Source organism: Acanthochromis polyacanthus, chromosome 12, assembly GCF_021347895.1.
Source record: "Acanthochromis polyacanthus isolate Apoly-LR-REF ecotype Palm Island chromosome 12, KAUST_Apoly_ChrSc, whole genome shotgun sequence".
NCBI lineage: Eukaryota > Metazoa > Chordata > Actinopteri > Pomacentridae > Acanthochromis > Acanthochromis polyacanthus.
In genome coordinates this window covers 7167501-7183003 of record NC_067124.1, presented here as the reverse complement: position 1 = coordinate 7183003, position 15503 = coordinate 7167501, and the positions used below count along the sequence as shown (strand labels likewise).

The 15503-nt window shown below is 41.0% G+C and overlaps 2 protein-coding genes across 9 annotated transcripts in view; one reads left to right on the top strand and one right to left on the bottom strand.

Annotated features, from left to right (window-relative positions):
* The window catches only part of cnot10 (CCR4-NOT transcription complex, subunit 10), a 32995-nt gene extending 28405 nt beyond the window's left edge, over positions 1–4590 (top strand). For 3 of the 7 annotated variants that reach the window (XM_051956807.1, XM_051956805.1, XM_051956804.1), the window contains exons 17-18: positions 1619–1746; positions 2042–4403. In XM_051956807.1, coding sequence (XP_051812767.1) covers positions 1619–1746; positions 2042–2605 — 692 coding nt within the window. In that variant the 3' untranslated portion in view covers positions 2606–4403. Of the gene's footprint in view, positions 1–1618; positions 1747–2041 lie in introns of all 7 variants that reach the window. The other 4 variants (XM_051956810.1, XM_051956811.1, XM_051956809.1 and 1 more) reach the window with 2 other exon arrangements.
* Positions 4591–6841: 2251 nt separating this feature from the next.
* tcaim (T cell activation inhibitor, mitochondrial) lies at positions 6842–15413 on the bottom strand. 2 transcript variants are annotated; one of them, XM_022206895.2, is made up of 11 exons: positions 15266–15412; positions 14659–14778; positions 12961–13093; positions 12526–12676; positions 12186–12447; positions 11426–11548; positions 10780–10877; positions 10157–10248; positions 9838–10070; positions 9619–9750; positions 6842–8024 (listed from the first exon to the last, which is right to left on the bottom strand). In XM_022206895.2, exons 2-11 carry the CDS (start codon positions 14691–14693, stop codon positions 7799–7801), a joined length of 1485 nt encoding a protein of 494 aa, XP_022062587.1. In that variant the 5' UTR covers positions 14694–14778; positions 15266–15412; the 3' UTR covers positions 6842–7798. The 2 variants fall into 2 exon arrangements, with proteins under 2 accessions (XP_022062587.1, XP_051812773.1); XM_051956813.1 differs by lacking the exon at positions 12961–13093 and having other exon boundaries at positions 15266–15413.
* Positions 15414–15503: the final 90 nt, after the last annotated feature.

The following is a 15503-nucleotide window of genomic DNA, read 5'->3' as shown; positions in this document are numbered from 1 at the left end:
AGCCACGCATGCACATGGTAAATGGTTGTATTTATATAGCGCTTTTATCCAAAGCGCTTTACATGATGATATGTCACATTTACCCATTCACACACACACATTCACACACTGATGGTGGGAGCTGCCATGTAAGGTGCTAACCACAACCCATCAGGAGCAATTAGGGGTTCGGTGTCTTGCTCAGGGACACCTCGACATGAGCACGACGGGCCGAGGATCGAACCGGCAACCTTCCAGTTACAAGACGGCCACTCTACCCACTGAGCCATGCCGCCCCATGCACATGGAGAACATGCAAAGTCCACAGAGAAAGATCCCAGGCTGGGACACGAACCAGGGATCTTCTAGCTGAGAGGAAACAGTGCTAACCACTGAGTCGCTGTGCAGCCCTCCACTACATACTTCCATACGTATACCTGAGACACTGAACAGACTGCTGATAATTCAATACTCTTCACAATACAACTCATCTTTACTGAAATATGACAAGACAAGAAAAACAGTGGTGTAATAAAGCAGCCTAAGAAAATGGAGCAGAATACTCATCAGTGCTTCATGGATTTGCATTTCATTTATTTGCACAAAGAAAGCTCTTAAGATCCGTTTTAATGTCTCTGTTAGTCTTAATGTATTTGTATTGGTTTACCATCCTCATTGTAGTTGGAGCCCAACAGAGATTATCAGATGAAGGGCCATTTGAACCACTGGCCCTCATCCTGCTCATTTTCATCCTTACTGGTGATGCATTACACACACCACTTGCAACTGGCCTCCATCTGGTGATGCTTTGGGAACATTCAGAATGGCAAAATAAGCCTCATATGCTGTTCCCTTTTTTTCATCACAATGTGTAAGCAACTTGTGAATTTTACATATATAATGACAATATACACAGGTGCAGTTCAAAATGTTTCATATATTATACAATATATTCATTATAAATAAAGTCAAATATTGTGGATGAGAAGATGCAAAGTTGTGTTGAAAAGGAAATCGGCATCTTTTATAAAGCTTGTCAGCAGTTGGAAGCTTGCTGTGCTCTGTTATGTCCTCGTTGAGACTTTTACTGTGGACATGATGACATGCAGTGAACCAACACCAGCAGATGATGGGGCAACCCAAACCATCTGAATTCAGAGACTCACTCTGGCCTTCAACCCGCTTTGGATTCTCTGCTTTTCCACTCGACTTTGATTTCCAAATGAAATGCAAAATTGACTTTATTCTGAAACATGACTTTGCACAACGAAGCAGTTCTTTTTCTTTTAAGCCCAAGTAAGAGGCTTCCGACTTTGTCTCGTTGTCTTTTGCACATTAGTTTTAGTTGTCCTGCAGTCCACATCCCCATTTTGGCTAGAAATATCAAAAATGTCAACATTGACCCACCCATCAGGTTCTACTGCAGTTCGAGGGCTTAAAAGTTAGTGAAATGTTGGCCAGAGAGTGTATTTTTGGAAATATGAACAGATAGACTGATAGAAACCTTCTGGGACCCCAATGTCACCCTGATCTGAAAATTTTGCACTTTTGTTATTCATGTTAAAGGCAGACTCATTTAAAATGTAGCCATGGAAAAAGTATCAAGGATATGACTGTAATGTTTACTATGTGTATACAGCAGGGAAGCAAACTCCCTTGTGTTACCCCAGCAGCGTGACATCAGCTCGGGCCATGATGCTCTTCAACCTGGGTAGTGCTTACTGCTTGAGGAGTGAATATGAGAAGGCCCGCAAGTGTCTGCATCAGGTAATCATGGAAAAATCTGTAGTATGTGACTTGAGCAGGTCTTGAGTTGTACCGTTTTCATTACATACAGCATTTTGAGAGCAAACATAGCAGTGAATTATAAATACAGCCCTTTGTGGGAGGCCAATTGAAATGTGTAGCAGGATCTAACACACTGTGCACGATTCATCAAAACTGCACAGTTTCTATAGCTTTAAAGGTTAATCCTGCTAGCATACTTTAGATGATGGACTACAAATGGTACAGTAATAATAATAAGAGATCACCTAATTGTAATTTGTGTTGTCTTCATCAGGCAGCATCAATGGTGAACACAAAGGAGATTCCACCTGAAGCCATCCTGCTGGGAGTGTATCTAGAGCTACAGAATGGTCAGATCTGTCAGACACTCACTGGCATAACTCTCTCTCTGTCTGTCTTTCTCTATCTCTCCCACACCACACACTCTCTCTCTCTCTCTCTCTCTCTCTCTCTCTCTCTCTCTCTCTCTCTCTCTCTCTCTCTCTCTCTCTCTCTCTCTCTCTCTCTCTCTTCCTCTCTCTCTCCCACCACCCACACATACTCTCTCTCTCCCTCGCTCTCTCTCTCCCACCACACACTCTTTCTCTCTCTCACGCTCTCTCTCTCACGCTCTCTCTCTCACGCTCTCTCTCTCTGTCCCACCACACTCTCTCTCTCTCTCTCTCTCTCTCTCTCTCTCTCTCTCTCTCCCTCCCACCATACACACTCTCTCTCTCTCTCCCACCACACACTCTTTCTCTCTCTCTCTCTCACGCTCTCTGTCCCACCACACTCTCGCTCTCTCTCTCTCTCTCTCCCACCACACACACTCTCCCTCTGTCTCTCTGTGTATACATAGAGATAGAGATGCAGACGTACCAATCAGGCATAACACTATGACCCACTGCCTAATATTGTGTCAGTCCCTTTTGTTGCCAAAACAGCCTTGACCTTTTGAGGCATGGACTCCACGAGACCCCTGAAGGTGTGCTGTGGTATCTGGTACCAAGATGTTTAAGAAATGAGAAGCTCCTCACTGCATCAGCTAGGGTTAAATCATATTCATAACCCTGGCAAAGTTTGACTACTATATCCCACCCACTAACGGGTACCGTGACGAAAAGGTCATCAGAGGAGATTGTAAACCATCTGTTTATCTCGTCTATTTTGTCACCATGCTTTTTTGTAATCTGTCTATTCTATGTATCCATGTGGTTTAAGCTTGATGGATCATATATCACTGACTAGTAACTAAAGTACCAATCATCAACATGCAGCACCAGTTAAAAGCTTGGACAAGCTTATTCATTCAGGGTTTTCTTTCTACTGCTACTGTCCACAGTGTAGAGCAACATTGAATACATCAAGACAAAGAAATAACACAAATAGAATTATATAGTGAAGAAAAAAAGTGTAAAACCAAATTATGTTTCATATTCAAGTTTCGTCAAAAGTGGCCAGCTTTGTTCATTACCTGAGTTTATTAAAGTGTTCCAAAGTATGCAGAACGCTAGTTGGCTTTCCTTCGCTGTCCACTCCGATTCATCCTAAATCATCTCAGTTAGGTTTAGGTGGATGATTATGGAGTCCATGTCTCCCAGTGGAGCACTCCAGCAGTTTTACTCATCTAAAAAATGTTTTACTTGTACTTTAAACAACTGCCTAACAGTTACCATCAAAGCTACAATCACAGCTCCTTCATGCTGCAGTCAAAACCGTACATGCAGACATCAACCTTTTCTCTTTCCTGCACCTCACACAGGCTCAGCAGCTCCACCCAAAAATCTAACATCAGACTGCAGTCCAGATCTCTACTGATTAAATGTCTATTTCTTGTGTTTCTTGGTCCAGTAATTTATCTTCTTCTTGCTCTCTCCGAGCAAGGCTTTCTTTCCAGGAGTTGCACCATGAACATGGTAGATGTAGAGATATGTCGTGGTTCCGTTAGTCGATCACTGTCTGAGGCTGGTAACTCTGTTGGGCTTCCCTGCAGTACAGTACATTCTTGGTCTTCTTTTCATGGGAAACTCTTCATGAGAACCAGTTTCATCACAATGTTTTAAACTGTACTGAACACTCTGTATAATACTGTGTTAGTGACTTAGGGCTTGTGAAAAAAATGTGCCCAGTTTAGGAGGTTCCACATTATTTGTGGATGTCAGATCCATCTTCAGTGGTAAATACAAATATTCCATCAGACTCTGTATCAGATATTACTCATAAATTCATCAAGATCAGGGCCAAAAAGCACCTGGTTGCGACACCCTGCTGGCTGCCATAGTGACATTGATATCACTGATTTGGCTTATTGGCTCTGCAAACACTGAAAGCTATGCTGAGCTTTGTCTGGGCCTACTCTAGTCTCTATGATGTAGTTTATTGCCTATTGTTCCTTTCAGTGTGTGACTAATGGGTTAAACCTGGAGATAATCCCTGATCCATGTTGTGTGTCCTCAGGAAACACTCAGCTGGCCCTGCAGATCATCAAACGGAACCAGCTGCTGCCCGTGGTAGTCCAGAGGGTCTCCCCAGACTCCCGCAAGAAACCCATCCAACCCTTTCAGTCTGTCAATCCCATCCAGTTGCCCTCATCCTTCACACAAGTTCAGCGTAAATGAGCCGCCTCCGACCACCCCTCTCCATACAGCAGCCACCCTTTTAGAGCCTCGGCGTATGTGATGCTGCTTTCCTTCAGCATCAGAAGGCGTACAGGTGACTGATGAGGAGAGAAAAACACCAGCTGCAGTGGTGTCAACTGAGACTAGCTGGCTTTTTATTTCATTTTGAGTAAGGAATGAGTGTGTTGTCTGAACAATAAAAATACATTTTATTTACTGTATAAAATGTGACTTGTCCTCTCATTTTTACCATGTAGGCTGTGAAAGCCACAGTGGATCTGAGAATATTTTGATCATGATTGAGGCAGATGCTTGTGTGTATGGCCTAACAATATAATATTACAATATCCCAGAACACATTTTCCTGTTGGGGTTAGTCTTTAAGCTGATATATTTACATCTTTATTAATTTACAGATTTCAAATTATATTTTTAATTACTTGATTTGATCACAGGAGGCTGAAGTTTGAATATACAACAGTATAAAAAACTGTCAAAATAGTCAGATACAGTACCCTTATTCTTGACTCTTCACTCATCAACACAAAGTATAATCCTTAATTCATACATTTTTATGTAGTTTATAAATGTACAGTTTTCATTTCCATCGTGTTTGCTGGTGTGTCAGTTTATGTTTTTGATCTTTTTGTAACTAAATTTTCATTCCTAATTTCAGTCTATAAAATATCGTTACTTGTTTGCAGTGGAATTGCAGGTCTAAAAACAATGATCTAATAATTGTTGACCTAATGTGGAACAGGCTATGATGTGACTGAGATGGAAATGACACTAAATATAAAATACAGATTGGACCTTAAATCTATAAATTTTGTTATATAGAGAGAGTACTGTGTCATTTTTATGTTCCCGTTGAGCTGAACACAGGTTATTACAGTACTCAATGAGCATTATTACATTGTAGACAGAATGACATCAGTTTTTTTTAATACTTAAAATTTTTATTTTCTCTTTACAACAAAAGACAAATAATATAAAAGGAATGAGTACAATAAAGTATAACATATTCAACAGTCACAGTACTTAACAGTCGTTGCTATATCTCCATCAAATAAGTTTTTTAGGTTACATCAGGGTATAGTTCAATGTCCTAACATATATTTCTTGGACGGAAGGGTACATAGACAAAGTGGGGAGCCATATCTCAGAGGGGGAAGGGAAAAGATATACCCTTTATGTTTTCACTTTAGGCAAAAAAGCTGTCCATTTTGACCATCTTGCGACATACAATTCACTTTTCAACCGCAGCAGGAAGGTCAGCCTTTCCATCTCGTGGATCTCTTCAATAATTCCAAGCCATTCATCCACTGTAGGCGGATCAGTCTGTAGCCATTTGTGAGTAATTGCCTTTTTAGCCGCAACAGTCAAAATTTTTAGAAGGTATTTGTCACTGCTCATCATCCCTGCTGGAATGTCACCCAGATAGAGAATCGAACATGGTAGTGAGATCTGTTTACCAAATAGTTGTTGTAAGTATATACAGATATTTTCCCAAAATACATGAATCCTCGGACAACTCCAAAAGATGTGGAAGTGATTTGCATCAACATCATTATCATCACTGCAGCCTCTCCAACATCTTTGTTGAGACTTTTCTAAAAAAGGTTTCATTTTAGGAGTGATGAAATATCGCACAAGATTCTTCCAACTGAATTCACGCCAATACATCGAGCAAGTAGTAGAAAAAAACCGTCTCACACATATTTTCCCACTGGTGTCTAGATATGGTCTCTTTGAGTTCTTTCTCCCATCTTTCTTTAATCTGGTCTGTGATATTTCCCAATTTCTCACTCATACCTTGATAAAGTCTTGAAACTACTGATTTTGTGGTTTTAGTATAAGCTTGAGTAACTACTTGAATTATTTTATTAGGAACTGAGACCTCAGCAGCATAGATTTCCTTTTGAAAATAATGTTTCATCTGTAAGTACCTATAAAAATCTTGACTTTCTAAATTGTAATTATCTTGTATTTTTTAAAAACTTTGTAATATTCCACCCTCCATTATTTTAAAGAAGGTAGTGATTCCTTTTCTTGACCAAAGCCTAAATCTTGAGTCTAAGTGGTTTGGGATAAACCCTGTATCGAAAGCCACCCACCTGAGCTGTTTCAACTGGGGCCATAAACAACATTTTTTGACGACAGTAAACCAGGTGTGTAGGGAGAAGGCAGTGTAAGGGCATAAATGTTCCTGATATTTTAACATCAGCCTGTGGTCTGCTATCATAGCTTGAATTGGGGTCCCCCTGCATTCTTCCTCATTCTCTTTCCATTTTGCCTCATAGGTGTTGTCACACCAGAGGACTATTATTCTCAATTGCGCTGCGAGGGACATCAGTTTTTATTACATTCTGACACTCAGCAGGGTATTTCTGAAAGCTGTATGAATTAGAGAGCTGAACTAATTAACCATCAATCCAAGGCCCAGAGTCATTTTCACATTAAATGATACATTAATAAACAGTCCACGAAAAAAACATCATTTTTATTCCAGTTCAAATCTAGATGAGAGTACTTCACCTCCAGAGCCATGTTAGATGACTGACAGCATTAATATGGGTTCATCTGTAAAGACGTACCAACTTAGGTTTCATAACTGCATCTGAAATGTCCAGAATTTGTAGAACAGCTCCATCCAGAAGCAATACATCGTCACACGTAGTTCACAAGCAATTCACAGTCCCAGTCCCATCTTCCTTATGCCAAACACACATAAGACCCAGAAGGTACCGAGCTGAATTTGTGAAAAAATACTGAAGGAACTCTGTCTTGATGTTTCTGGATAGTCTCCCCACAGTTACTTATCATCACATAAATGAGCGATGTTCACTCACAGTTACAGTTTCTTCTAGACAAAAACACTGCGTTTGATAGTTCGACAGGGGCAATGTTGACTTAGAATGACTTTAAACCTACTAAACACTTGGCCTGTTTAATGGAAATCAAACAATTCTCACCATATGCATTGATTGGTAGTGACTAGTTTAGCTTTAGTTTTGTGCTTTTACAAGAACTATTATTCCATTGTTTTTCAGTGCACTTTATACAGCAACAATAAATACAAACTTTGTTAAACCACAAAGCCTCAACTCTCATCTGAACAGACACCAAGGGGAGCCACTGATCTCCACATTCTCTTTCTTTTAGCCTTTTTCAACAAAAAGATAAAGTGCTTCTTATTCAATAAACCCTCACTGGTCTGCTTGAATAAATCCCTGATTAAAGGGTTTTCCTTCCAAAATCCAAAGTCTGTAGTGACTTTGAATCACCTTGGTGTATGAAATGTGCCGTAGAAACAAACTTGCCTTGCAAACAAGCTCAGCATATTTCTTGAGTGAACAACCTTTTTTTTCTCAAAATACCTCTTAGACCTGTATTAAGTGAAATGGTGCAGGTCCAGAAAGTGCTCCCCTCGATCAGCTCTTCCAGTCCCATGGGATACACAGGTCTCCATCTTGCATGACTGAGTAGAAGTGAGACACACAAATAAGCAGGCCCTGCATTAGTGGGGAGTGCTGCTCCACCAGCCTTCTGCAGCAGAGGATCATCTGGCTGGAGCTCACACTGGGCTCCTTGGTCAGACTCCTCAGAGACAGTCTCTGGAGACACAGCTTCACCACAGCCTCCTCCTCAGCCTGAAGCCTTCACACAAAAAAAAAAAACGAGAAAATGAGTCAGTAACAATCCTGATCAACGACCAGGAGATATGGTGTCTTTTGGAACACTGATGTTGTGTATCTGTACCCAGTCATGATGAGTATGAGCCTGTATGTTCATTCTGCGTTCTGTCACAACACATCTACATGGTTTCTAAGTTCTGTTAAACCCTTGCAGGAAAGCACTGAAAATACTAAACGAAACTGGAAAAAAAAGAATTGTATCAATCATTTTTCATTTTCTGTTTATTTCACTCGTGTCAATGTAAAATGTTCAATACCAGTTTTACAAAATAAAAGCACTCTAACCTAAACCACACACATTCCACTACTAAAAAAGAAGCAGGAAGAAAAATCCTGAATGGACAGCTTGGACTGACTTCCAACAACTCTGTCAATCAGTTACTCATGAAATGCATGATGGGAACAATGCTGCAAATAGGAACTCACTGAAAACTGTGTACATGACAGGACTCCTCTTGTCATACACACAATTTCAATGCCAGAGTGCACGTTGTGGCACATGTACAGAAACAGCTACAGACTTTAGTGACAAAAATGAAGACCGGTGACGTCACTTGGACTCTGTTCCAAAGTATGACCTACCTGAGACTTGCAGGCAAAAAGCTGAAGAGACTTGGTATCTCCAAATGATTAAAGGTTTCTTTTTTGGGAGTTCTGCCAAACTAAATAATTAAAAAATATAAGTTTTCACGACAGCAAGTTTCAATTGATTCTAAAAGTACTGACTCAATCCTCCTTTGACCATTTTTTCCCCAAATACAATTCAGCACTTGCTTTTCATTCGTTTGTTTACTGTAGTAACTATTTATAGAAAATCTCACTTGTCCTTTATTACAGATAAATGATTTTAACTACTGAATTACCGCCACTGATTTATCATCCTGCTTCAGGTCCTAGCGCATTAACTACAGCTGAACCCTGTCAGTCCAGTCAAATACAGCATGAGTGTAAATTCAACAACGAAAATGTTCCTGTCCAGGTTCTGAATTTAGGATTGTTGTTCAACGTGACACAAGCAAGTGCACGCTTTGGTCGTGGTGATATTAAAAACATATGACTTAAGTGAGAGTCCTGCAATCATGAGTGGGCACAGCTACTGTAAACTATTCGTACTCCTAAAACACATACGTCTGTTTGACCACACTATGAGTGGCCACTGCTTGAAGGTCAACTGAACTGAGACTGACTCTAAAATATGTTCATTTATTCTAACTTCAAACATACTACACCACCAAAAACAAAATGATTTCAGTCAAGAACTTGCAGTTGAGCTTCACTTCCTGTAATGTTTATCATTTCTATTACAGTAACTTCAGGTGTGATCCCTCACATAGCACACTGCCCAATTATTAAAGCTTTTGCCAAAATGTTTTATTCAGGATCAGAACCGAGCACAGAGAGATGTTCTGATCAAATCAGAAACACTACAATGTATCACAAGACACAAACTCATGTGACTTTGGGACAGCTGCACCTCTGTTTGAAATACAGACAGGGTTGCAGAATATTTCTTGTTCCTGAAACTATAGCAGAATGACCTTCTATGTTGAACTCACTGGTTTTTGCGTTGAATGCGCTGTCTGGCCTCGAGGGCGTGGTTCTGGAGGAAGGTCTGCAGCTGGGGTGGGTCACAGTTGGTGGGAATAATGAAGTGACCCATCTCATGAAGGGTGGGTCTGGAGCGGTCGCTGGTATGGACACAAACAACAAGTCATGTCGAACTTCAAGTAAAGTGAACATGTTTGTGGTGTTCACAGGGGAAGGTCGCTACATACTTCTCCAACAACATAGTGAGGCCCTGCAGGCTCCTGGGGTGCAGGTGAAGGCGTTGGGACATCAAGCTCTGATGGAAGCTTCTCAGACTGCTGTAGTGCTCAGTGATGGGCTGGACTGGTCCCAGCCTTTCCATGTGGACCACTTGAGTCCCACCCAGGAGAAGACTGATCCTTTCCTTCAGCCAGTCTGTCTGGTGATGCAGGCTACGGTAGCTGGGCAACTGCTCTAGTAGCTGGGGGTACATGTGTAGAGGATGAGTCAGAAAACAAAGAGGAAAACAGCGAACATGTGACAGCGTAAGGGCTGTGGCTGTATTACTTTGGTCCACTGATGATGAACATCCATGGTTCCTAGCATGACATGTCCAGAGGCATTCATTCCTGACTGGTCAGCGAACACAACAGTATGCCCTGACAGGAGGGTAGGAGAGCACATTCAGTTTTATCCATCTGTGCAAGTCTTGGGCCGTGAAATCTGTTGTAGAACATTGCCTACTATGTCATGTCACAGTTTTAATATGTGGGACGAGTAAATATCAAACAGGGCTTAGCACCCTGCATACACTCTCTGCAGTTTGCTGGTGCGATGCTGTGGAAAACAAGCTGACAACAGCACAAATACACTTCTCCTTTGGTTTCTTGTTGGGCTGAACTTGATAATGCTGCAGTGTAGTATTTTAAGTTGAGGTTGGAAGGAAAACACAAGAAGTCAAAATATACTGTGGTGGCTTCTTTAAAACTACTGTGCTTTTGGGTGTTCCTTAACATGAAATGCACTGTACAGTGCAATACATGCTTTAATATAGAGAGATAAGAGATAATATTCTAAAAAAGGTTCCTGTAACTTTAGTGACCCACTCAAATCTGCTCTGGCTGTGTTGTGTCAAAAGTGGAAAGGACAAACACAACCTTATCTCTTTCAGCTGGGATGAAACTCCTTACCTTGCAGGTGGATCAGGGCCTCAGGATTCTGCTGAGATAGTCGGACCAGACTCTGAAGCTGACAACACCTGTGGGCCACTCCCCAGTTGCGTTGCCACCTGTACCACACAACTGATGTCATCATCACCACAGTATGTTCACTACTAGTTCTTACATAGCCTAAAATTAAATCTTAACAGTCTTTAACCCTTAAAGAACAATTAGGGTTTCATTACCTGTAAACTGTTATCATCGATTTAAAAGAAATAAAGGCTTTAAATATTTCTGTTCATGTCTAATTAGAAAATAATACATATAATTATCACTTAGAGCAATGTCTGAGGACAAATGTTTTCCACTACATTTAATTAGATGAGATGGACATGTTTTCAGTCACCTAAATCATGCTCTGAAGCACTAACAATGAAAGAAACACTTCAGAATTAACTTCTGACTGCCGGTCCCCAACCTTAACTATGAATCATTAGCTAGCTCCTTCCCCTAGACCGTGCACTTGGTAAGCTGTTGATCATTTTACTTGGACAAAGCTCAACACACTGTTCGTCAGGGGATAAAGACACACTCAGTTACACTACAGTGTTGCTGGCATTTGGTTAGCAGCTCCCACAGCACAAACTGTTAGAGGAAAAACAGGAGCTCTGAGTACCTGATATCTGCCAAATTAAATTTGTGACACAGTTCCTGTTGCAGTCTCTTCAGCTCTTCTCTCCGAGGAAGACTAGCACTGTGCTTCTTTGTTGCTTCAGGCTCGTTGTTTCTCAGCCACAAGCTGCCAAAGATTAGACAACATGAGACCACTCTGAGCTGACTAAAATAAACACATCCACACAGGATTTCACTACTACTTTCAAACATTTAAAATGTATACATCTTTCAATTAAATCATCCATCCGTCCATCCATCCATCCTCTATACACCGCTTTATCCTCACTAGGGTCACAGGGGGTGCTGGAGTCTATGCCAGCTGACTTGGGTGAAGGCAGGAGACACCCTGGACAGGTCACCAGTCTGTCACAGGGCTGCATATACATACAAACACTCACACTCACATTCACACCTACGGACAATTTAGAGTGATCAATTAACCTCAGCATATTTTTGGACTGTGGGAGGAAGCCGGAGTGCCCGGAGAAAACCCACGCATGCACAGGGAGAACATGCAAACTCCATGCAGAAAGATCCCAGGCCCAGGCCGGGACTTGAACCGGGGATCTTCTTGCTGCAAGGCAAAAGTGCTAACCACTACCCCACTGTGCAGCCCTCACTTAAATAATGTACTCTATAAAACTGTTGAGGTAACAAGACATCAACACTGAATTTTCACTAACTGTAGTTTGATTCCAGCCTCTGTGCTATGTACTCTTTAGGTCACTAATTATAGTGAGTTAAGGTCTAGTGTCACTAACCTGAGAGTAGGCTCCACTCTCTTAGCCTGCTGCAGCTCCTGTTCAGGGTCTCTGAAGCCACTGAAGGTGTAGTAACTTTTATCCCATTTGATAGGCCTGTAGAAAGGCACCTGTGCCTCAAGTGGGCTTTTTGATGTGTCTTTTGACGTACTTGCTTTTAGTGCCTTCATGTGGTCCACAGGTAGACAGCAGGACGTCAAGACGTTCATCACTGTGCTCAAGACATCATTTGTGTGCAGGGTGAAACTCACTGAGCGAAATCCTGAGAACCAGGCGGAGGGTTTAACATTTTTCAAAACAGAACTCACCAATACAATGGGCAGTATCAACAGAAACTGACCTGAGGTGAGGGGATCTGGCTGCTCATCGCTGCTTTCCTTCGTGTCCCTTACATAAAAGGTGAGCTTCATTGGCTGCACTGAATGTGACCCAGGCTTTTGCAAGTTTTCCAGATAGCCATTTAGCCTTTTTAATGAATTTTCATTCACGTCCTGTAAAACAGTTGTTTACAAATGTTTTATACCATGGCACCAACACTTCCAGTACAGCAAGCTGGCTTTAACATCTTTTATATTATATTGTATTGTATTTTATTATACTATATTATGCACGTCATTAGTTAAATAATGATCAGTCTGCACATACTACTGAAAGTACTACCACAGCCTGTGAACTGTCACTTGTCAAATCAGTCCCTTCAGAGTTATTGTCTTATAACCTAATAAATATTTGGAATAATGAATGTCTGAAAAACTCACGTATATGAGGGACCTACCCGTTCTCTGGGATATTGACCAAAGAAGTCTGGATGGACTGCAAGATAAAACGGTCTGAGTGCATTGACAGCCTCTGCCCCAGACAAAGTTCTCTGATGAACTAAATGTGTAGTCACATGTTTCCTGTGTAGCCTACAGAAAAAAAGACATGGATGCTTACTTACTTTATACTTTTCTTGCACAGAGAGAACAGATAAAGTGTTAGTGGTGGTTCTAAATATTGTCCAGTGGTAGAGGTGGTTAGAAATAGTCACATCTACATTGTGTAACCAGTGCTTAGTGATTATTGCCATTTGCCTGAAAGTATTCACTACAAACTGTAAGCCCAATCTATGTCACCCACTTCACTTTTTCTAAAGAGTTTTTAAACTCACAGGGGTGATTCTGTGATTGACATTTTTATTTGATGAATACAATAATAAAATTACTGTAATAAACCCCATCAACCATATTTTATGAGATGAAGATGATTATAGTCCAATACGTGACTTTGTTTCACGGTGCCAAACTAATTCAAACTCATATCAAACAAGAAAGTGCAGCTGGTGGTTTTCTTGGGACAAAACATCCTTTGATGACACGGAGTGGACATGGAGGTTGTTCAGTCTTATGCCTTATTGGTTCGTTCTCCATCTGGCGTCCTTACTCCACCCTCACCATAATGAGTCACCCTCCCTGAGCCTGGTTCTGCCTGAAGTGTTTGCTCAAAGGGGCTCCAAAGGAAATGTTGGTTCTGTTGGGTCTGTCTGTGCAGATTTTGGAAAGGTTCACTTTACTACGTGAAGTGATTTGAGATGACGCATGTTGTGAACTGGCACTGTATCAATAAAATATGAATTGTACTAAATGTAAACACCAGTCTGTTCACCTCAAACAGCAAACTGCACTGGCCTGCTGGCAGAGGCCTTGTGTAAGATGGGAAAATTGACTGTAGCTGCTGAGGAAACTGGCATCCTTTTGCTTCTTTTGTTGCCACAAAACTATCTAACATTGCTGTATTAATAACATACTTGTAAGACGTTCAGCCTGAGGAACAACCAAGGTCCCAGTAAAGGAGCACTCTCACAATCCAAGAGAAAGAACTATGTAATTACACGGCAAAGAGAAAAGAGCACAATTTCTCCAAAGGGAAACTGATGTTTATAAAAAAAAAAAAAAAACAGTTCAGAAAAGCCCCTGTACCACTGCCAAAGACTTACACAAGCATCCAGTGAAGGCAGGCACAAAAGTATCAGTATAAACTTTAATAAGTGCACTAAATGAGCAAGGACTCCTATCAACATTTTTTTTAATCACTCAAATATAATTTAACTTCTCTGACTAGCTACCAGCACTTTACTTGACAGATTTTCAGACAATGTTATTCACATCACAAGACTGCCTTGTAAGTTACAGGTAACAGTTTCAGACAATGTTATTCACATCACAAGACTGCCTTGTAAGTTACAGGTAACAGTTTCGTAATTTTCCTCACCTTACTGTCAATTACGGATTATTTCAGGAATGTTTACATAGTATTTTTCCTGTTGAAGCTGTACAGGGTATACAGAGTGTTCTGTCTTCAAGGTTTATATTTGTAATTTAGTTCAAGAATGTATAAATTGGGGATGATTTGATATGTCTGTGGTACACTAACATTTGAGCAGCTTCTGCTAACACTATGCATACAGTTCCATCACACAGTTTAAAGGTGTTACCTGATGGTGCATCGCAGGAGGGCGTTGACAGACATTGTGATGCTGCTAGTCAACAGATGGACTTTTAATCATGTTCTTCTGCAGTCCTGGTATCAGACTAGTTCCACGATTACCCAGTATCTGTCAACAGCACAGTACAGCCGTCAGCACTATTCTTTCATTTACAGCGCCTTAAGTCAACACTCGGCAGGAAAGAACTACCCTAGCATCATAAAAATCCATTCAGATATGTATCTACTGTATCTACTTTCGTCTTTTATCTCTGCCACTCCTGAAAACATCTTCCAAACTAAATACCAAGGATTACCTATGCAGCTTTGTATACAACCTAACGTTAGCTACTGAGTTAGCGAGCTAAACGATTGGCAGTCGACTCGTTATTAGGTCATAAATGCAAACAAGAGGAACAATAACCACATTTTACTGCTTCGACAGTGTTTCCTACGTAACTTCAACTTAATGTAAGCAACAAAACATGGCTCTAGGTCACGATTCTACCGAGCAAAAACAGTTAGCGTTGTGGGAGTTTTAGCTGTGACCTAATCCTGTTTAGCTCAGTGCACGAAATGAGGTACGACTTAAGGTTTTTGATAAATTAGCAACTGACAACAAATAGCGAAGTATGTCTGCAGGCTCATCTCATTTCATTAATTTCAGCCTCCTTCACTCTTCGGCTCTCGGTCATCCGCCTCCTGCCCCGGAAACCGATCTTAGTGTGTTACAACAAAGCGCAACAAAGGACGTCTCATTTCCGGAAATGTATCCCGAAGATGGAGGAGAGTCCTGGAGCAGTTGTGAGCGACAATGCACACATTTATCCCCTCAAAAGATTTAAAGGATTTATC

What these genes read in the sequence shown, in the direction of transcription:
- tcaim (XM_022206895.2), bottom strand. Translation starts at nt 14,693, where the DNA reads ATGTCTGTCAACGCCCTCCTGCGATGCACCATCAG. An exon ending in GTCAATATCCCAGAGAACGG is followed by an intron (nt 12,677 to 12,960) that starts GTAGGTCCCTCA and finishes ACTGTTTTACAG; the next exon opens with GACGTGAATGAAAATTCATT. An exon ending in GCCAGATCCCCTCACCTCAG is followed by an intron (nt 12,448 to 12,525) that starts GTCAGTTTCTGT and finishes CCTGGTTCTCAG; the next exon opens with GATTTCGCTCAGTGAGTTTC.